The sequence below is a fragment of the Mustelus asterias genome, unplaced genomic scaffold (genome assembly GCF_964213995.1).
Source record: "Mustelus asterias unplaced genomic scaffold, sMusAst1.hap1.1 HAP1_SCAFFOLD_410, whole genome shotgun sequence".
In the NCBI taxonomy this organism is placed as follows: Eukaryota; Metazoa; Chordata; class Chondrichthyes; order Carcharhiniformes; family Triakidae; genus Mustelus; species Mustelus asterias.
The window spans coordinates 266805-288858 of NW_027590365.1; the positions used below are offsets into that span (position 1 = coordinate 266805).

At 45.1% G+C, this 22054-nt stretch overlaps 3 protein-coding genes across 3 annotated transcripts in view; 2 read left to right on the forward strand and 1 right to left on the reverse strand.

Annotated features, from left to right (window-relative positions):
• The window catches only part of LOC144486603 (uncharacterized), a 64734-nt gene that overhangs the window by 42512 nt on the left and 168 nt on the right, over positions 1-22054 (forward strand). Inside the window, 4 exon segments of the mRNA XM_078204651.1 lie at positions 10801-11392; positions 15313-15315; positions 19757-20379; positions 20381-20604. Coding sequence (XP_078060777.1) covers positions 10801-11392; positions 15313-15315; positions 19757-20379; positions 20381-20604 — 1442 coding nt within the window.
• Positions 1292-4256, reverse strand: LOC144486597 (uncharacterized). The gene is made up of 3 exons (XM_078204644.1): positions 4155-4256; positions 3350-3447; positions 1292-2426 (listed from the first exon to the last, which is right to left on the reverse strand). Exon 3 carries the CDS (start codon positions 2317-2319, stop codon positions 1450-1452), a length of 870 nt encoding a protein of 289 aa, XP_078060770.1. The 5' UTR covers positions 2320-2426; positions 3350-3447; positions 4155-4256; the 3' UTR covers positions 1292-1449.
• On the forward strand, positions 4011-12788 carry LOC144486599 (uncharacterized). Its single transcript, XM_078204647.1, has 3 exons — positions 4011-4070; positions 8543-9498; positions 10373-12788. Exon 2 carries the CDS (start codon positions 8900-8902, stop codon positions 9488-9490), a length of 591 nt encoding a protein of 196 aa, XP_078060773.1. The 5' UTR covers positions 4011-4070; positions 8543-8899; the 3' UTR covers positions 9491-9498; positions 10373-12788.

Below are 22054 nucleotides of genomic sequence, written 5' to 3' on the forward strand. Positions count from 1 at the left end.
AATAGGGTCTTTTAAGAGACTCCTGGATGAGTAGATGGGACTTAATAGGATGGAGTGTTATGATGGAGTGTTATAGGTAGGCCTAAAAGGTAGGGATATGTTCGGCACAACTTGTGGGCCGAAGGGCCTGTTTTGTGCTGTAGTTTTCTATGTTTTCTATTACAGTTCAATTTGTCACACCCAAAAGTAGAACACTCAAACAGAACAAGCTTGTGGTTTCTTTTCTTCTTCTCCTGTCTGAGAGAAGAAGCAAAAACCGTGTTAAATATTAATCTCTGAGCTCGATATCCAGGTCAAAGCTTCTGGTGTAAGATTTCTTATGAGTTTAGGGGCAGCCAGTGGCGAAGTAATATTGAACAAGTAATCCAGAAACCCAAAGTCATGTTCTGGGGACCTGGGTTCAAATCCCACCATGGCAGCTGGTGGAATTTGAATTCAATAACAAAAAAATCCAGAAATAAACTTTTAATGAAACCAATGCCGATTGTCATAAAAAAACTCTTGTCCTTTAGGAAAGGAAATCTGCCACCCTTACCCGGTATGTTCCATGTGTGACTCCAGATCCACAGCGATGTGGGTCTTTAAATGGTCCAGCAAGCCATTCAGTTCAAGGGCAATTAGGTTTGAGCAATGAGTATGGACAGAGTAAATAGTCAGAAACCCTTCCCACTCAAGAGAGCACCAAGAAGTAGGGCACAGATTCAAAGTATTTAGCAAAGGAGTAAGAGTGATGTGAGTAAAAATGTTTCACTCAGAGGTTGGTTGGAGTCTGGAACAAATTCACTGAGAAGGTCGTGGAGGCAGGTTCTATCAAGGTATTGAAAAGAAAATTCGATTGCTATCCGAAAAGAAAGAATGTGCAATGTTACGGGAATAAGGCAGGGAAGTAGGACTGGGTACAATGCCCTTTCAGAGACTCAGGACAGACTCAATGGGCTGAATGGTGTCCTTCTGCACTGTGAGGATTCTGTGTTTCTGTCAGCACAGACCCCACATCATCAGCATTGGAACTGAAACTCCCATCATTACATCAACACCAGAACCACGATGAATTTCAGAAAACTGGGAAATCTTCCAAAAGGCAATGACACCAACAGGTGGGTTTAACCAAGCACCCAATGTCTTCAATAGATTGATAGGATTGATGAAAGTTCAGAGTTTAATCCGGGAGAAGATGAATCAGAGAACAGAAATAATCTTGAGCAAGAAAAGGCCCAAATAATGGCACTGTCAAAAACAGGAGATCAATCATTCTCCTCTTATTATTGGAGAAATCCAAAACACTGTGTTTGAATCAAAGCTGATTTAATCAACATTTACAAACAACATCACTGCATACACCAGCTTTCATGCTTATTAATATCAGCAGCAACAAACTCCAACTGTCAGAATGAACATGGTTCAGTCCTGGATGCGATTAACAGCAGATTCTAAATCCAATCCCTTCAGTTACTTGTGAACTCGCTGGTGCCTCAGCAGTGTGGATGAACGACTGAATCTCTTTCCACACACTGAGCAAGGAAATGGCCTCTCCCCGGTGTGAACTCGCTGGTGTGTCAGCAGGGTGGACAACTGAGTGAATCCCTTCCCACACACTGAGCAGGTGAACGGCCTCTCCCCAGTGTGACTCCGCTGGTGATTAAGTAGGTTGGACATCCAAGTGAAGCCTTTCCCACAGAAAAAGCAGGTGAAGGGTCTCTCCCTGGTGTGAGTGAGTTGGTGCATCAGCAGATCCGTCTGGCTTTTAAAGTACTTCTCACAGTCAGGACATTTAAACAGCCTCTTATCAGTATGAACAAGTTGGTGTGTCAGTAGGTCGAATGAACGGGTAAATCCCTTCCCACACACGGAGCAGGGGAACAGTCTCTCCCCAGTGTGAGTGCGTTTATGGTTCAACAGATCATTTTTCCTTTTATAGTTTTTCTCACAGTCAGAACATTGGAAAGGTCTCTCCTCACTGTGGATTCGATGGTGTGACAGGAGGTGGGATGAGTTTGTGAAGTCTTTCCCACAGACGGAGCAGGTGAATGGTCTCTCCCCAGTGTGAACACGCCGGTGTCTTAGAAGGTGGGATGATTTAGTGAATTCTTTCTGACGCACAGAGCAAGTGAATGGCCTCTCCCCAGTGTGACTGCGGTGATGAATATGTAACTCAGATGGGCAATCAAATCCCTTCCCACAGTCTCCACATTTCCACGGTTTCTCCCCAGTGGGACAGCACTTGTGTTTTGACAGGTTTGATGAGCGACTGAAACCTCGTCCACACACAGAACATGTAAACACCTTCTCCCCATTGTGAACGGTGCTTTTTGATTCCATGTTCAGAAGTCGATGATGTTCAGGCCCTGATGATTTGGGTGTCTGTCAGATCCTGATGTGATGTTTGATCTGAGTTTCCCACCTACAAATCCTCCTCTTCCAATATGCTGTAAAATTAATTCAAAAAGGAGAAAAAAACAGTGATAAACACAAAGGTAGGTTGTGAAATTCAGCTGAATGAATCCGGTAATTTGTGGAGCCGGCACAAGGAAAAAGTGACTCCGGAAGCTGCTGGATTGTGATTAAAAACTCAAATGGTTTGCTAATGTCCTTCAATTCAGGAAACCTGCCACCCAGTCCAGATCTACACAAGAATTCAACCTTAATGGGAGGAGAAAGATAGAGATGAAACAGGGAGGGAATGAACGGTAAGGACTTTATACATCTACAACTGGCCAAGAACTTTGACAGAACCTGCCAAACCACAACCTTCACCAACTCAAAGGATGCAGGAAAACTATCACCTCCAAATGTCGCTTTCAATCTCAAAACAACTTGTAATCCTGAGGTAACCTGTAACCTCCTGCATTTAAGGGGCAATTTAGCCTGGTCAATCCACCTAACCTGCCCACCTTTGGGGTGTGGGAGGAAACCGGAGCACCTAAAGGAAACTCATGCAGTCACAGATATAACGTGCAAACTCCACACAGTCACCCAAAGCTGGAATTGAACCCGGGTCCCTGGTGCTGTGAAACAGCAGTGTTGACCACTGTGCCACCCTGTGCCACTGTACTATATTGCTCAGAAATAAGTTTTAGGATTTTGGCCGAGTGATTGTGAAGGCAGAGCAGTAAACTACCAAGTCACAATAGTGTGTGATTCTGAAGAGTAAATGCAGGTAGTGGGGTTTCCATGCACAAACTGCCCTAATCCATATTGGAGAAGAGGTTTGTAGTTTTGGAAGCTGCTGTCAAAGGAGTTTTAGCCAATTGCTGGTAATTCCAGTAATGTCCATGTTCCAGTTATTAATTTGAAAATTTTCTAAATGAAAATTTAATGAAAATCCCTGACAGAACTACTTTTTCCTTACTTGAAACACAGCTTTAAATGGTCCGTTTGTTTCTAGATTCAGTTCCATGAGCAACGCCTTCAACTAAACAAAATCAAAACACTGCAGCTGCTGGAAATCTGAAATGAAAAGAGAAAACGTTGGAAATACTCATCAGCATCTATAGAGACAGAAATAGAGTTAATGTTTGCAGTCACTGATGCTCCTCTAATAAAACACATACCAATAGCTGCTGTTTAATGGGGCCGTGGATCGCACAATCCCCTGTGCCCCAGAAACAGCTCTATCCATCACACACATTTCCCATTATGACACTTCTATGTCAAGAGGGCGAGCTGTTTAAAAGTCGTCAAGTTCCATTTTTGCGTGTTGATGTTCATTAAAGATACGGATCGACTTCCCCCTCATTATGTATCAATTTCAGATACTTTGGTCGAGAATTTCCATTCCCCTACTTCCTGGTGGATAATGGATGCCTTGAGCACTTCGATTACAGTACATTTGATTCCTAATTTTATTAACTGCACCCCATCCCTAATTTTCACATCGCAGCAGAAAAAGCTACTGTTCACAAATGAGGAGTTTCGATGGCGTGCGTTTTACCCACCATTCCTCGCGGTGGGGAATGTCCCCTATCCACAGCACGGGAGAGTTGTGCATGCGCAGTGAAGCAGTGTTTGACGCGTGCGTAGCGTGGACAATGGCAATGGAGAGGGACGTTCCTCTGTCTCATCAACAACCGGTAAGGATGCGGATACATGGAGGGAGGATTGGAACCAGCAGATGGACGGAGAGGGTTTCTAAATATCTGGTGAAGGTCTCAAACCTCTAATAGTAATCCGCAGGTCCCGTGTTTGCAGCTTCAGGTCTTTTTCCCGAGACGAGGCGAGGTTAACAGCCGCCATCTTGATTCAGCAGGGAGCGGAGCGCATGCGCTGGTGTCTTGGTGACGCAACAGAGAGTGGGTGGGGCTTAGGCATTTTCTGCTCCCAACCGGGTCCGAGTGACCGGAATGCAGAGCAAACTGAGCAACAGGTTTTAAACAGCTTCACCCACTCCCAGGCTGCAGCTAATGTTTGCAGCCGAGAGGAATCCATGGGCCATGTATATACTCCAGAAGTTGTTTATTCCTGTTTGGCGCAAGAGTGGTAAGGGAATTGTGGCCAAGCCATGGCTTACAAGGGAAATTAGAGATAGTATCAGATTCAAGGAAGAAGCATTCAAATCGGCAAGAAAAAGCAATAGGCCCGAGGATTGGGAGCAGCTTAAAATTCAGCAAAGGAAGGCCAAGGGATTGATTAAGAAGGGAAAAATGGAGTATGAAAGTAAGCGAGCAGGGAACACAAAAACTGACTGTAAAAGTTTCTATAGATATGTAAAGAGAAGAAGATTGACAAAGACAAATGTTAGAAATGGGAGAATTCATAACGGGGAATAAAGAAATGGCTGAGGGATTAAATTGGTACTTTGCTTCAGTCTTCACAAAGGAAGACGTGAATAATGTATCAGAAGTGCTGAGAGAAACATGTTTTAGTCAGGGGCTGAAGGAAATCAGCATCAGTTGAGAGGTTTTTGGGGAAATTGATGGGATTGAAGGTGGATAAATCTCCAGGTCCAGATAAACTTCATCCCAGAGTACTTAAGGAAGTGGTCCTGGAAATAGTAGATACGTTGGTGGTTATTTTCCCAAATTCTTTGGAATCGGTAATAGTTCCGACAGATTGGAGGGTAGCTAATGTAAACCCACTATTCAAAAAGGGAGGGAGAGAGAAAACAGGGAACTATAGACCAGTGAGCCTAACATTAGTACTGGGGAAGTTGCTGGTGTCTATTATCAAGGATTTCACAACTCGGCATTTGGAAGGCAGTGGTATAATCAGACAAAGACAGCATGGATTTACAAAAGGGAAATCATGCTTGACGAATCTATTGGAATTTTGTAAGGATGTAAGGAGTAGAGTTGACCGAGGAGAACCAGTGGATGTAGTTTATTTAGACTTTCAGAAGGCTTTCGACAAGGTCTCACATAACAGACTGCTATGTAAAGTTAAAGGACATGGGATTGCAGGTCATGTCTTGAGATGGATAGAAAGCTGGTTCGCAGATAAGAAGCGAAGAGTTGGCATAAATGAGTCTTTTTCTGATTGGCAGTCAGTGACTAGTGGGGTTTGGCAGGGATCTGTGCTTGGACCCCAACTCTTCACATTATATATTAATGATTTGGAAGAGGGAACGGAATGTATTATCTCCAAGTTTGCAGATAATACAAAGTTGGGTGGGAGGGTGAGCTGTGAGGAGGCTGCAGAGATGCTTTAGCGTGATTTGGACAGGCGGAGTGTGTGGGCATCTGCATGGCAGATGCAGTATAATGTGGATAGATGTGAGATTATCCACTTTGGTAGCAATAATAGGAAGACAGATTATTACTTGAATAGGTGTAAATTGAGGGAGGTGTATCCTCAACAAGATGTTTGATTCCTCGTGCATCACTCGCTGAAAGTAAGCGTGCAGGTACAGTAGGCAGTAAAGAATGCAAATGATATGTAGGCCTTCATAGCAAGAGGATTTGAGTATAGGGATAGGGATGTTTTGCTGCAGTTCTATAGGGCGTTGGTGAGGCCACACCTGGAGTATTGTGTACAGTTTTGGTGTCCTTATCTGAGGAAGGATGTCCTTGTTATAGAGGGAGTGCAGCGAAGGTTTACCAGGCTGATTCCTGGGATGGCAAGTCAGTCATATGAGGAGAAACTAAATCGGTTAGGATTATATTCACTGGAGTTTGGAAGAGTGGGATCTCATAGAAACTTAAAAATTCTAACAGGGTTAGATCGGGTAGATACAGAAAGAATGTTCCCAATGGTGGGGGGAGTCCAGAACTCGGGGTCATAGTTTGAGGATAAGGGGTAAACCTTTTAGAACTGAGGTGAGGAGAAATTTCTTCACCCAGAGAGTGATGAATGTGTGGAATTCACGGCCACAGAATATAGATCAAGGGATATGGGGGAACGGGAGTGGAGTGGGGTGGGGGGGTGGATTAGGATATTGAATTTGATGATCAACCATGACCATAATGAATGGCGGAGCAAGCTCGAAGGGCTGAATGACCTACTCCCACTTCTAGATTCTATGTTTCAGTGAGAGAAGTTGCCTGAAGCGGTGGCAAAATATTTGGTTACATTTCAGCCCCAGACTCCTCATGTTTACATAGAAACATACTAGAAAATAGAAGTGGGGAGGAGGCTATTCGGCCCTTCGAGCCTGCTCCGCCGTTCATTATGGTCACGGCTGATCATCAAATTCAATATTGTAATCCCGCCTCCCCCCCCACCCCCACCCCCCGGATCCCTTGATCCCCAAGAAATGTATCTAATTCCTTATGGAAATCAGACTCTACTTCTACTTTTGAGGAAGGGACTTCCAAAGATTCAAGACTCTCTGAATGAAAAAAATCTTCTCATCTCTGTCTTCAATGGGCTGCACTGTTTGTTAAACAGTGACCCCTGGATTCTCCCATAAGAGTAAACATCCTCTCCACATCCAAGACCTTTCAGAATCTTGAAGGTTTAAATTAAGTTGCCTCTTTTTTAAAGTTGAGCAGAAGCTAAACTTGAGCAGAGACAGTCTCTGGTGTTATTATATGGGACAGATTTACTTCTGGTCCTGTAATAAATGCATTTATTATTTCCAGTCTTGTAATATAGTCCTGTAGCTACGTTATATATTTCCAGTCATAGAGTCATTCCAGCACAGAAGGAGTCCATTGGATAACTCGAGTTCATACCGACTCTCTCAGTAATTTCATAGTTTTTCAGTTTTTTTGTGATTTTCACAGTGACTTCATTGCAGTGTTAATGTCAGCATCCTTGTGACACTAATTAATAAATTACCAAAACTAAACTATAAACTGTCTGCCGAGCAATTCTGTCCGTCTGGAGTGGGTCCCATTCTGTAACCCTGCAGCACCCATCCAATCTCATTTAGAAATTATTGATCCCCTCGGCTTGACTACCCCCACAGGCAGCAAGTTCAAGATCATCATCAATCGCAACCCCCTGTATCTTAACCAACTGGAGCCATCCGATCCATTAAATATATTTTTAGTTCAATCATAGCAGAGATATTTGTATCATCGATAGTCACAGGTGAGGTGCCTGAAGATTGGAGGGTGGCAAATGTTGAGCCTTTGTTTAAAAAGGGCTGCAGGGAAAAGCCGGGAACTGCAGGCCAGTGAGCCTCACATCTGTGGTGGGTAAGTTGTTGGAAGGTATTTTGAGAGACAGGATCTACAGGCATTTAGAGATGCAATGACTGATTAGGGACAGTCAGCATGGCTTTGTGAGTGGTGAAGAAGGCATTCAGCATGCTTGGTTTCATTGGTCAGAACATTGAATACAGGAGTTGGGACGACTTGTTGAAGTTGTACAAGACATTGGTAAGGCCACACTTGGAATGCTGTGTACAGTTCTGGTCACCCTATTATAGAAATGATATTATTAAACTAGAAAGAGTGCAGAAAAGAATTATTACGTTGCTACCAGGACTTGATGGTTTGAGTTATAAGGCTGGATAGACTGGGACTTTTTGTCTGGAGCATAGGAGGCTGAGGGGTGATCTTACCGAGGTCTATAAAATAATGAGGGGCATAGATCAGCTAGATAGTCAATATCTTTTCCCGAAGTAGGGGAGTCTAAAACTAGAGGGCATAGGTTTAAGGTGAGAGGGGCAATTTTTTCACACAGAGGGTGGTGAGTGTCTGGAACAAGCTGCCAGAGATAGTAGTAGAGGCGGGTACAATTTTGACTTTTAAAAAGCATTTAGACAGTTACATGGGTATGATGGGTTTAGAGGGATATGGGCCAAATGCGGGCAATTGGGACTAGCTTAAGGGTTTAAGAAAAAAGGCGGCATGCTGTAAACCTCTGTGACACTGTAGAGACTGTCTGGCAGCCTGCATGGAGATTTTCAGCTCTCTGTGTCCAGGACAGGAAGCAGTGAGCATGGATCTGTCAATCAGCCTCAATCAGCACCTTCAGGAGAATTGGGAGGGTGAATATTAGATACAGCAGAGTGAGAATGGAGGGAGAGTGTGTGGGATGGAGATTCACAGCTTTGGGGGAATGAGAGAGGAAAGAATGTTCCATAGAAACTAGAATTCTCTGTTCTGAATTTCGATCCTGTACTGACTGTGATGACTTTTGTAAACTCCTTTTACAGGATATCAGAAGGTGAGGGTTTACAGACAGAAATCTCAAACCAAACGTCACGTCAACATCTGACAGAGTCACTCAATTCAATGGGACCTGAATATCATCAGCCTTTGAATCTAGGAGAAATGTTTTTCTGTTCTGTCTGCTTCAGGAGATTTTAAATATCAGTGTGACTGGAAAAGCACCGAGACACACACACCCGGGTGAGAGTGTTCCAGTGCACTGAGTGTGGAAAACGCTTCAGTTGCACAGCCTGAAAAAACATCACAACATTCACAGTGGGGAGAGACTGTACCCGTGTTCTGTGTGTGGACGAGGCTTCAACTGATTGTCCGACCTGGAGAGTCACAAGGACACCTGCACCATGGAGAAACGGTGGAAATGTGGGGACTGTGGGAAGGGATTTAGATACCCTTCTCACCTGGAAACTCATCGACGCAGCCACACTGGGGAGAGACCGTTCACCTGTTCTCAGTGTGGGAATGGATTCAGTCGATTATCCACCCTGCAGACACACCAGAGAGTTCACAATGAGGAAAGGCCATTCATCTGCTTTCATTGTGGGAAGAGATTCACTCAGTCATCCAGCCTGCAGACACACCAGCGAGTTCACAATGAGGAGAGACCGTTCATCTGCTCTCAGTGTGGGAAGGGATTCAGTCAGTCATCCAGCCTGCGGACACACCAGCGAGTTCACACTAGGGAGAGGCCGTTCACCTGCTTTCAGTGTGGGAATGGGTTCACTCAGTTATCCCATCTGAAGACACACCAACGGTTTCACACTGGGGAGAGGCCGTTCACCTGCCCTCAGTGCGAGAAGGGATTTGCTCAGTTATCCACTCTTCAGACACACCAGCGAGTTCACACCAAGGAGAGACCGTTCACCTGCTCTCAGTGTGGGAAAGGATTCACTCAGTTATCCGACCTGCGGAGACACCAGCGAGTTCACATGTGATTCCAGGGGTTGGATTCTGCTGTTATTGTTTCTGCTCTCAATTACATCCAGGACTGCATTTTGTTCATTCTCACAGTTGGTCAATGGGGAGGGTCGGAGGGTTTCTTTCTGCTGGACTGGCCGGTCTCACCACTTTGCCTCCAGTGGCTGATAATCTTTTAACCTTGTTTTGAATATCTGGCTTTGGATTTCTCAAGGATCACAGAGTGAAAGGGTGTTTGGAAGTTTAAAGATATTTTGTTCACAATACTGTTTGGAAGGCTCGCAAAGCACGCAGAGGGAGTAGTGAGCATGAGGAACTGAAAGAGATTAGTATTCGTGAAAAAGTAGCACTGGAGAAATTAATGGAGTTGGAAGTGAATAAATCCCCAAAAAGCTGATGATCGACATCCCAGAGTGTTGGAAGAGGTGGCTGTGGAGATAGTGGATACATTGGTGGTCATCTTTCCAAATTCTATAGGTTGTGTCTTGCAGAGGTTGCTGTGGCAGGGTTGTGTGGTGTCATGGTCACTGTTCTCCTGAAGGCTGGGTAGTTTGCTGCGGACAATGGTCTGTTTGAGGTTGTGCGGTTGTTTGAAGGCAAGAAGTGGGGGTGTGGGGATGGTCTTGACGAGATGTTCGTCTTCATCAATGACATGTCATTGATCAGAACTGAATCCAGACAGAGGAGAGGGAGGGAGGGAGAAAACTGGGAATGGAGGAAAAGAATGTTGGAGATAATGAGATGGGTTTGGATTTCAGCCCAGGGAGGAGGGAGAGTGTGTGGAATGGGGATTTACAGGTTTGGGGGAACAAGCGGAAAAAATGTTCCAGAGAAACTAGAATTGTCTGTTCAGAATTTCTATCCTGGACTGACAGTAGTTTTGTTATCTTCTTTTGCAGGATATTTGAAGGGGAAGATTTACAGACTGGAAACTCAAATCAAATTTCATACGAATATTTTACAATCATTCGATTTATCAGCACCTAAACTCAATTAGCCTTTGAATGTGGAAGGAAAAATGTTTGTTCTGCCTGTGGGAAAATATTTCAAACATCAGTGTGACTGGAGAAGCATCGAGACACATGCACACACTGGAGTGAGACTGTTCCAGTGAACTGACTGTGGAAAGAGCTTTACCCAGTTACGCAGCCTGAAAAACATCACACCATTCACTGTCAGGTGAAACCGTACACGTGTTCTGTGTGGACAAGGATTTAACAGATCATCCAACCTGGAGAGACACAAAGACACCAGCACCATGGAGAAACAGTGGAAATGTGAAGACTGTGGAAAAGTTTGTAAAACCCCATCTCAGCTGGAAATTCATCGACGCAGTCACACTGGGGAGAGACCATTCATCTGCTGTATGTGTGGTAAAGGATTCGCTCAGTCATTTAGCCTGGTGTCACACCAGCGAGTTCACACTGAGGACAGACCGTTTAAATGCTCTGACTGTGGGAACAGTTTTAAGAGTTCTGAGGGTTTAATTCACCATCAACGGGTTCACACTGGCGAGAGACCATTCAATTGCTCTCAATGTGGGAAGAACTTCAGGCAAGTATCTCACCTCACTGAACACCTACGTGTTCACACTGGGGAGAAACCCTTCACCTGCTCCATGTGTGGGAAGGGATTCACTTGTGCTTCCCACCTCACTGAACACAAGCGTGTTCACACTGGGGAGAGACCATTCAGCTGCTCTCAGTGTGGGAAACATTTCAGGCAGTATTCCACCCTCACTGAACACAAGCGTGTTCACACTGGGGAGAGACCGTTTGTTTGCTCCTTTTGTGGGAAAGGATTTGTTAAATCATCCCATCTTCTCAGACACCAGCGCATCCACACTGGAGAGAGACCATTCACCTGCGCTGAGTGTGGGAAGGGATTCACTACAACATCTCACCTCAGTGAACACCAGAGTCTTCACACTGGGGAGAAACCTTTCACCTGCTGCCTATGTGGCAAGGGATTCACATGTTTATCCTACCTCAAAAGACACAAAATTGTTCACTCCGATGAGAGACCCTGTAAATGTTCTGACTGTGGGAAGAGGTTTAAAAGCAGAAATGAACTGATGAAACACCAGCCTCTTCACACAGGGGAGAGGCCGTTTGCTTGCTCTGTGTGTGGGAAGGGATTCACTCAGTCATCACAGCTCAGCAACCATCAGCTTGTTCACACTGATAAGAGACCGTTTAAATGCTCTGACTGTGGAAAGAGCTTTAAAAGTGCAGGGAATCTGCAGAGACACCAAACCACTCACACTGAGAGGGGCTGTTCAGCTGCTCTTCATCTGGGAACTGATTCACTACTTCATCCCAAATCACTGAACACCTGCGGGTTCACACTGGTGGGAGGCCATTCCTCTGATTTGAGTGTGGGAAGGGATTCAGTGTCATCCAGCCTGCTAAAACACCAGTGCACTCCCACTGAGGGAGCATGTTCACCTGCTCCGTGTGTGACAAGGGATTCAATCAGTTAAGCAGCTTTATTTCACATCAACTTGTTCAGACCGAAAAATACATGGTTTTGATGTTCTGATTGTGACGAGATTTAAAAGTGCAATGGATCTGCTGCAACACAAGCACAACACTGAGCAGAGGCTGTTTACCTGCTCCATGTGTGGGAAGGGATTCACTCAGTCATTGTATCTCAGTGAACATCAACTTGTTCACATTGAGAAGAGACTGTTTAAATGCTTGGACTGTGAGAAGAGGTTTAAAAGCTCCCTCCCTAACAGCACCGTGTACCTGTACCATAGGGATTGCAGTGATTGAAGAAGGCAGCTCACCACCACCTTCACAGAGTAATGAGGAAGGGGCAATAAATGCTGGTCTGAGCATTTGAAAAATGGATAGAAGTCATCGGTGATTTTTCACTCAGTTATTCAGAAGCAATAGTTTAGATATGATACATAAAAGACATACAACCTGTAATAGGTAAGATCCCGGATGAAGGAAATACTGATCTCCGCTGATCGCTGGAGGTGATAATCTCCTCGGAATGGGATGTGGACAGAGATGCCCACATCCTGTAAATTAATATGAAAAAAGTAATCTGCTGAGACACCAACCCACAGATACTGGAGAGGCCTTTCACCTGCAGTGTGTGAGAGAAGCAATTTATTCTCATTCACCCTGCAGACACACCAGTGAGATAACAGGTGATTCCAGGGGTTGGATTCTGCTTTAATCACATCCAGGACTCAACTGTGTTCATTCTGACATTTGGAGTTTTTTTTTCAGTTGACGTTAATAATCCCTGGAACTGGGCTAGAGTTTATTAATCTGTATATAATTAAATCAGCTTTGTGACAAACTCAGTGTCGGAGTCCTTGATTTCACTAAGAGGGGACTGATTGATGTCCTGTTACTGACTCTTCAATTGTTGGGTCTTTTCTCCTTTTTTAATGGAAGATTTATATTTATAATAGCGCCTTTCACAACTTCAGGGTGTCCCAACGTGCTTTTACAGCCAATGAAGTTCTTTGAAGTGTAATCAATGCCTTAGTGCAGGAAATGCAGTCCCCAAATTGTGCACAGCAAGATCCCACACACATGTGATTGTGAGCAGAGAATCTGTTCAGTGATGATTGTTGAGGGATAAATATTAAGCAATAAACTTCTCCGCTCTTTGGAATAACATCCTGGGAAGTTTTACACCCAACTAAGAGGGCAGATGGGGCCATGGTTGAAGGTCTCATCTGATTTTCAGGGATGGGTAATAGAATCCTTTACCACAGTCCTCACATTTCCACGATTTCTCCAATGTGGCTGTGTCAGTGGTTTTCCAGATGGGATGGATAATTGAATCCTTTACCAAAATCCTCACATTTCCATGGTGTCTTCATACAGCCAGAGCTCTTGTGTCTCTCCAGGTTGGACAGTCAGCGCCGTTCACATACAGAATAGGTTTACTATCGAGTCCCCCGCTGTCACTGGAACAATGTTTTTTTTCAGGTTGTGAAACTAATCAAAACTCACTTCAGTGCAACACCCAGGTGTATATCTCGGTGCTTTTTCTAATCACACTGATGTTTGGAAGGTTTTTCCACAGATTGAATCTGGAAAATGAAGTTTTTCTCCATCCTAAGGCTGATGATATTCAGATCCTGATGAATAATATCAGGATCTGATGTGATGTTTGATTTGAATTTCCTGTATGCAAATGTTCTTTTAATAAATTCCGTAAAAGGAATTTTAAAATGTAACCAGTGTCAGTCCAGCATTAAGATGCAGAACAGACAATTCTAGCTTCTCTGGAACATGTTTCTGTCTGTTGTTCCCCCAAATCTGTAAATACCCATCCCACACACACTCCCTCCTCCCTGGGCTGAAATTAAAATAAAGTTATGGATAATTATTTCTGTATGCTTTTAACAAATTTGGTATAGAATGATGTCCAAAGAGATGGATCAGCATAAGCTCATTTAATAATAGAGCTTGATGGCCGAATGGCCTACTCTGGCTCCTATTTCCTATTTCCCATGATCTTGTGTTCTCAAGTGTTATATATCAACTTATTAATTGTCACGAGTGTTGCCTGCATCTCCATTATTTTTTACCATTTACCTATGTGAACTGCTGGTGTGTATCAAATGGAATGTGTACTGTACTTTCATTGCACTATTGGAGTTTTACAATGTTTATGCCATTGTGGGATATCTTCTGAGAAAGGTGATGAATTGAAAGTAACAAGTACAAGGAAAGATTTACAACATACAAGCTGTCAACGGCAGGAACAAATCAATCCTTGCATTGTGTTGGCTGCTGGCTGCGGAATATAATTGGGACATACACACTGGGCAGTGCTGTACAGTGTAATAGGGGCACACATACTGGGCAGTGCTGTACAGTGTAATAGGGGCACACACACTGGGCAGTGCTGTACAGTGTAATAGGGGCACACATACTGGGCAGTGCTGTACAGTGTAATAGGGGCACACATACTGGGCAGTGCTGTACAGTGTAATAGGGGCACACATACTGGGCAGTGCTGTACAGTGTAATAGGGGCACACACACTGGGCAGTGCTGTACAGTGTAATAGGGGCACACACACTGGGCAGTGCTGTACAGTGTAATAGGGGCACACATACTGGGCAGTGCTGTACAGTGTAATAGGGGCACACACACTGGGCAGTGCTGTACAGTGTAATAGGGGCACACATACTGGGCAGTGCTGTACAGTGTAATAGGGGCACACACACTGGGCAGTGCTGTACAGTGTAATAGGGGCACACATACTGGGCAGTGCTGTACAGTGTAATAGGGGCACACACACTGGGCAGTGCTGTACAGTGTAATAGGGGCACACACACTGGGCAGTGCTGTACAGTGTAATAGGGGCACACATACTGGGCAGTGCTGTACAGTGTAATAGGGGCACACATACTGGGCAGTGCTAAAGGGACTTTAACTTTGCAAATATTGACTGGAAAAGCTATAGTTCGAGTACTTTAGATGGGTCGGTTTTTGTCCAATGTGTGCAGGAGGGTTTCCTGACACAGTATGTGGATAGGCCAACAAGAGGCAAGGCCGCATTGGATTTGGTACTGGGTAATGAACCAGACCAGGTGTTAGATTTGGAGGTAGGGGAGCACTTTGGTGATAGTGACCACAATTTGGTTATGTTTACTTTAGAGATGGAAAGGAATAAGTATATACTGAAGGGCAAATATTATAGTTGGGGGAAAGGAAATTATGATGCGATTAGGTGAGATTTAGGATGCATAGGTTGGGGAAGGAAACTGCAGGGGATGGGCACAATTGAAATGTGGAGCTTGTTCAAGGAACAGCTACTGGGTTTCCCTGATAAGTATGTACCTGTCAGGCAGGGAGGAAGTGGTCGAGTGAGGGAATCGTGGTTTACTAAAGAAGTTGAATCTCTTGTGAAGAGGAAGAAGGAGACTTATATAAAGATGAGACGTGAAGGCTCAGTTAGGGCGCTTGAGAGTTACAAGTTAGCCAGGAAGGACCTAAAGAGAGAGTTAAGAAGAGCCAGGAGGGAACATGAGAGGTCTTTGGCAGGTAGGATCAAGGAAAACCCTAAAGCTTTCTATAGGTATGTCAGGAATAAAAGAATGACTAGGGTAAGATTAGGGCCAGTCAAGGACGGTAGTGGGAAGTTGTGCGTGGAGCATGAAGAGATAGGAGAGGCGCTAAATGAATATTTTTCGTCAGTATTCACGCAGGAAAAAGACAATGTTGTCGAGGAGAATACTGAGATACAGGCTATTGGACTAGATGGGATTGAGGTTAATAAGGAGGAGGTGTTAGCAATTCTGGACAGTGTGAAAATAGATAAGTCCCCTGGGCCGGATGGGATTCATCCCAGGATTCTCTGGGAGGCTAGGGAGGAGATTGCAGAGCCTTTGCCTTTGACCTTTATGTCGTCATTGACTACAGGAATAGTGCCAGAAGACTGGAGGATAGCAAATGTTGTCCTCTTGTTCAAGAAGGGGAGTAGAGACAACCCTGGCAATTATAGACCAGTGAGCCTTACTTCTGTTGTGGGCAAAGTTTTGGAAAGGATTATAAGAGATAGGATTTATAATCATCTGGAATGGAATAATTTGATTAGGGATAGTCAGCACGGTTTTATGAAGGGTAGGTCGTGCCTCACAAACCTTATTGAGTTTTTTGAGAAGGTGACCAAAGAGGTGGATGAGGGTAAAGCAGTTGATGTGGTGTATATGGATTTCAGTAATGCGTTTGATAAGGTTCCCCACGGTAAGCTATTGCAGAAGATACGGAGGCATGAGATTGAGGGTGATTTAGCGGTTTGGATCAGGAATTGGCTAGCTGTAAGAAGGTGGTGGTTGATGGGAAATGTTCATCCTGGAGTTCAGTTACTAGTGGTGTACCACAAGGATCTGTTTTGGGGCCACTGCTGTTTGTCATTTTTATAAATGACCTGGATGAGGGCGCAGAAGGATGGGTTAGTAAATTTGTGGATGACACTAAAGTTGGTGGAGCTGTGGAGTGCAGAAGGTTGTTGCAGGTTACAGAGGGACATAGATAAGCTGCAGTGCTGGGCTGAGAGGAGGCAAATGGAGTTCAATGCGGAAAAGTGTGAGGTGATTCGCTTTTGAAGGAGTAACAGGATTACAGAGTACTGGGCTAATGGTAAGATACTTGGTAGTGTGGATGAACAGAGAGATCTCGGTGTCCATGTGCATAGATCCCTGAAAGTTGGCACCCAGGTTGATAGGGTTGTTAAGAAGGCGTACGGAGTGTTAGCTTTTATTGGTAGAGGGATTGAGTTTCGGAGCCAGGAGGTCATGTTGCAGCTGTACAAAACTCTGGTCCAGCCGCACTTGGAGTATTGCGGACAGTTCTGGTCACCGCATTATAGGAAGGATGTGGAAGCATTGGAAAGGGTGCAGAGGAGATTTACTAGGATGTTGCCTGGTATGGTGGGAAGGTCTTATGAGGAAAGGCTGAGGGACTTGAGGTTGTTTTCGTTAGAGAGAAGGTTAAGAGGTGACTTAATAGAGGCTTACAAGATGATCAGAGGATTAGATAGGGTGGATAGTGAGAGACTTTTTCCTCAGATGGTGATAGCTAGCACGAGGGGACATAGCTTTAAATTGAGGGGTGATAGATATAGGACAGATATCAGAGGTAGGTTCTTCACTCAGAGAGTAGTAAGGGCGTGGAATGCCCTGCCTGCAGCAGTAGTGGACTCGCCAACATTAAGGACATTTAAATGGTCATTGGATAAACATATGGATGATATTGGAATAGTGTAGGTTAGAGGGGCTTTAGATTGGTTTCACTGGTCGGCACAACATCGAGGATGAAGGGCCTGTACTGCGCTGTTATGTTTCTATGTGCAGGTAAGGTGGATTGGCCATGCTAAATTGCCCTTTGGTGTTTGGAGAGGGGGGGGGGGAGGGGTGGTGGCTAGCAAGGTGAATGCATGGGGTTGTGGGGATGGGGCCTGGTGCAGACTTGATGGGCCAAATGGCCTCCTTCTGCACTGTCGGGATTTTATGATTCTAGAGGAACAGACCTTGTATCCAGAACTGACTGCGTGGAGATTTTCTTAGAGCAGCCAAACAAGAGGAAAGGTTTCCTGCTGCTGTGCTGAGAATCCAGATTGCACTAAACACGCCCACGCCCCCCGACATTGACCTCTCCTGGATACCTCACACTGCCTGGCGAGTGATTGACAGCAGCTTGGGGCCAATAGGGAGAGAGGGCGGGGTTGGAGGACCGATCGGGAGCGGCTGGTCCTCCAAGCAATTAGAGTGAATGAGGGGGCGGGGCTTGGCTGTGAGTGAAGCATGCGCAGTCCAGTTAATGGCGACGGAGACAAGATTTTTTTCTTTGGATCTGCCATCCGTAACGGAGAGAATGGCGAGACGAAGGGAACCACGGATCAGGTGAGTGACTGGATACGTTCCGTAAACACGTTACACAAACCGCAAATGCGGAAAAATATCCCATCGTTTCCCGTGAACCGTTGCCCCTCTCACAGAGCTGGGTTCAGCGGCCGCTATCTTTATCCAGGCATTAGCAGCAGCGCGCATGCGCGGCCTCATCTTTGTTCGGGGCAGTAACAGCAGAATGTGTCCATCGCCGCCACCTTTGTTGGGGGCAACAATTTTGATTATCTCCAAGTGAGAATCTCCATCAACCTGTCACTTCCAGTTTCTTACTGATGAGGCAGAACAATGATATATATCCAGGGCAGTCACCATTATTTGGATTTATATTGTGCATGAATAGAATTAAACTTTTAAAGACATTTCAGAGAAAGGTTATGAAATAACAATTGACATTGAGCCACATGACGAGATATTAGCTTTTAAGGAGAATTTTAACTGAGAAAAATAAGGTGGCGAATCAGAGAGGTTTAAGGAGGAAATTCCAGAGCTTCTGAAATAGGCAAAATCAGTAATGATGGAACGATTAAAATCAGGAATGCTCAAGTGGTCAAAATTAGATGAGTGCTGAGATCTCAGAGGGTGTGGGCCTGGAGGAGATTACAGAGATTGGGATGATTGCAACCATGGAGGAAAACAAGGATAAGACATTTACAATCTTGGTGCATCTTAAAATGAAGCATTGTATTTCAGTGAGCATTTGTTTGTAGATCAGCATTTGTCAATATATGTGCCATGGGTGGCACAGTGGTTCGCACTGCTGCCTCACAGCGTCAGGCACCTGGGTTCGATTCCCGGCTTGGGTCACTGTCTGCGTGGAGCTTGCATGTTCTCCCCGTGCCTGCGTGGGTTTCCTCCGAGTGCTCCGGTTTCCTCCCACAGTCTGAAAGACATGCTGGTTAGCTGCATTGATCCGAACAGGTGCCGGAGTGTGGCGACTAGGGGAATTTCACAGTAACTCCATTGTAGTGTTGATGAAAGCCTACTTGTGACGAATAAATAAACTTTAGCTTTAACTTTAGTATTTAAATGGGGGACATTTCTGCTTATCGAACCTAGGATTTCAGACAAGTTCGGATGCTATGTAGCTTGGAGGGGAACTTGCAGGTGATGGTGTCCACATACTCTTGCTGCCCTGGTCCATCCAGGTGGTGGAGGTTGAGGGCTTAGGAGATTGTGGTTCAGTTCTAGGTCGAGAAAATGCCTTCCATTTGCCCCTGTCTCTTGCTACTTTCCCTCTGTTTTTCTCTCTGTCTCTCTTGTAACATAGATTTCTCTGGCCCAGGGTGCTACATCATTCAATATGATGATGACATGTGGTTGAAAGGCAGAGCAGCTTCGACAGGCTGAATGGCCTCCTCCTGCTCCTATTTCTTGTGTTCTTGCAGAGGTCAGAACCTTGTGTAGACTCAGACCAGAGGCAGGCTTTTTTCCCTGAAGGACATTAGTGACCATTTCACTTCTGACAAAGGATCAAACAGGTTTCATAGTCACTTTTTCCTTGTGCCAGCCCCATAAATGACCAGATTAATTCAGCTCAATTTCACAACCTGCCTTTTGTGAGTTCTTTCTCACCCCCTTTTTTCTGTTTAAAATCAATTTCAGATCATCTGAAGTGGAGGATTTCCAATCAGAAAACTCAAACCAAACATCCCATCAGGATCAGATGGAGTCACCCAATTTATTGTCAGCTGAATATTTGTGAATTTTGAACATGGAAGGAAAAAGCACCGTTCACAGTGGGGAGAAATGCTGGGAATGTGGGGAGGGATTCAGTTCCCCACCTGAAGTGGAAACACATTGGCCCAGACACACCGGGGAGAGGTCATTCACTTGCTCCAAGTGTGGGAAGGGATTCTCTCGCTCATCCAGCCTGCTGCAACACCAGTGAGTTCACACTGGAGAGAGACCTTTCAATTGTTCCAACTGTGGGAAGGGATTCGCTCAGTCAGGCAACCTGCTGAGACACCAGCGAGTTCACACTGGGAAGAGACCATTCACTTGCTCAGAGTGTGGGAAAGGATTCGCTCGGTCCTCTGACTTGATGGTGCACCAGCGAGTTCACACTGACGAGAGACCATTTAAATGTCCAGACTGTGCGAAGTGCTATAAAAGTTCCCGGGACCTGATACTCCATCAACGTGCTCACAGTGACGAGAGGCCATTCAGATGCTCTCATTGTGGGACTGGGTTCAAACAATCATCTCAACTCACTGAGCACCAGTGTAGTCACACCGGGGAGAGGACATTCACCTGCTCTGTGTGTGGGAATGGGTTCAGTCGGTCATCTAACCTGCGGATACACCAGAGAATTCACACTGGGGAGAGACCTTTCACCTGTTCTGAGTGTGGGAAGGGATTCACTCAGTTATCCACTCTGCTGAATGACCAGAGTGTTCACAATGAGAAGAGACCATTTCAATGTCCAGACTGCAGGAAGTGCGACAAAAGTTCCCGGCAACTGCTCCACCATCAACGAGTTCACACTGAGGAGAGACCTTTTAAATGCCCAGACTTGTGAGAAGTGTTTTAAAAGTTCCAGGGAACTGATGCGCCATCGACGTGTCCACACCGACGAGAAACCATTCAGGTGCTCTCACTGTGACGCTGGGTTCAAGACATCATCTGATCTCACTGTACATCAGCGAGTTCACACTGGGGAGAAACCATTCACCTGCTCCCAGTGTGGGAAGGGATTCACTCAGTCATCCCCCCTGCTGACACACCAGCGAGTTCATAGGTAACTAAGGTGATTAGATTTTACTGTTAATAAGATCAGGACTGATCCATGTTCATTGGGGTCTGTTTCTGTTCATGTTGGTAAACTTCAAACCAAAAGAGAAAATGCTGGAAAATCTCAGCAGGTCTGGCAGCATCTTTAAAGAGAGAAAAGAGCTGACGTTTCAAGTCCAGATGACCCTTTGTCAAAGCTTAGTTGGTAAACTTCAACCCAGTTACATGGGCTAATACTCTGGATAAAAGTTAAATAAGTCAACATTGTGTTCGCACATTATGTTGAATCTTTTAACACCTCAAACATTAGTTAGTTCCTTCTGAAGGTCTCTTTCTCGCCCATCTCCTCCATTCTCACCTCCAACAAGTGTGAGGAGTTCATGAAGCTTCTTTGTTACTAAGATTGAGATAATTTGATCAGCTGCCGCTGCTGTATCCCTCCCTTCCACGCGCCTACTGGGACAAACCATGTCTAAAGTTCCCTCTTGACCAAGCCCAGAACAGACATCTTTCTCCAGTTTCTCTCCTATCTCCCCTCGTGCCCGCTCCATGTTTATCTTGTCCATGAGACCCACCCCGTTCTCCATCAACCCTATTCTCACTAAATTGCTGATCATCCAACTTCCCCACATTTGGTGATATTGTTAATGGTTCTCTCTTTTCCCTGGTACTGTCCCCCTCACTTTTGAATCCTCTGAAATCACCCACCCTGAAAAAAACACTCAATCCCAGTCTTTGCCAACTATTGCCCCATCTCCAATCTCCCTTTCCTCTCCAAACCCCCTGAACTCGGTGAGCCCCAAGGATCTATCCTTGGCCCCTCCTATTTCTCATCCACATGCTGCCACTGAATGACATCATCCAAAAGCACCGTGTTAGTTTTCCCATCTACACTGACAACACCCAGCTCTACCCATCCCTCTCCATTCCTCCACTGTTACTAAATTATCAAACTGCTTATCCCACATTCAGTACTGGATCAACAGAAATTTCCTCCAATTAAAAATTGGGAAGACCAAAGTCATTGTCTTCAGTCACCACTACAAATTCTGTTCCCTAACTGCCAAGTCCATCCCTCTCCCTGGGAGCTGTCTGAAGCTGAATCACACTCTTCACAATCTCCATGTCAGATTTGACCCCAAGATGAGTTTCTGACCACATATCCACACCATCACTAATACCAGATATTTCAATCCCCGTAACGTCACCTGACCCCACCCCACCCCACCCCAGCTCATCTGCTGTAGCTCCTTACCCAGCAGCCCAGTGTGGAGGCACCGCGCCAGTCCCATTGGCCTGAGCCAACTGAGCATGTGTGGTGCTGGCAGGTGATCTGCATATTTAAAGGGACACTGTCCCTCTATGCAGTTGTCATTTGAACAGGACAGAAGTATTGTGAGAGAGACTCATTTCAACAAAGAAGAGAGCTGGATTTAGGGGAATAAAAATGTAAAGTT

Bases quoted from the DNA above. Each gene is read 5' to 3' on its own strand.
- LOC144486597 (XM_078204644.1), bottom strand. From the start codon at position 2,319: ATGGAATCAAAAAGCACCGTTCACAATGGGGAGAAGGTGTTTACATGT.
- LOC144486599 (XM_078204647.1), top strand. From the start codon at position 8,900: ATGGAGAAACGGTGGAAATGTGGGGACTGTGGGAAGGGATTTAGATAC.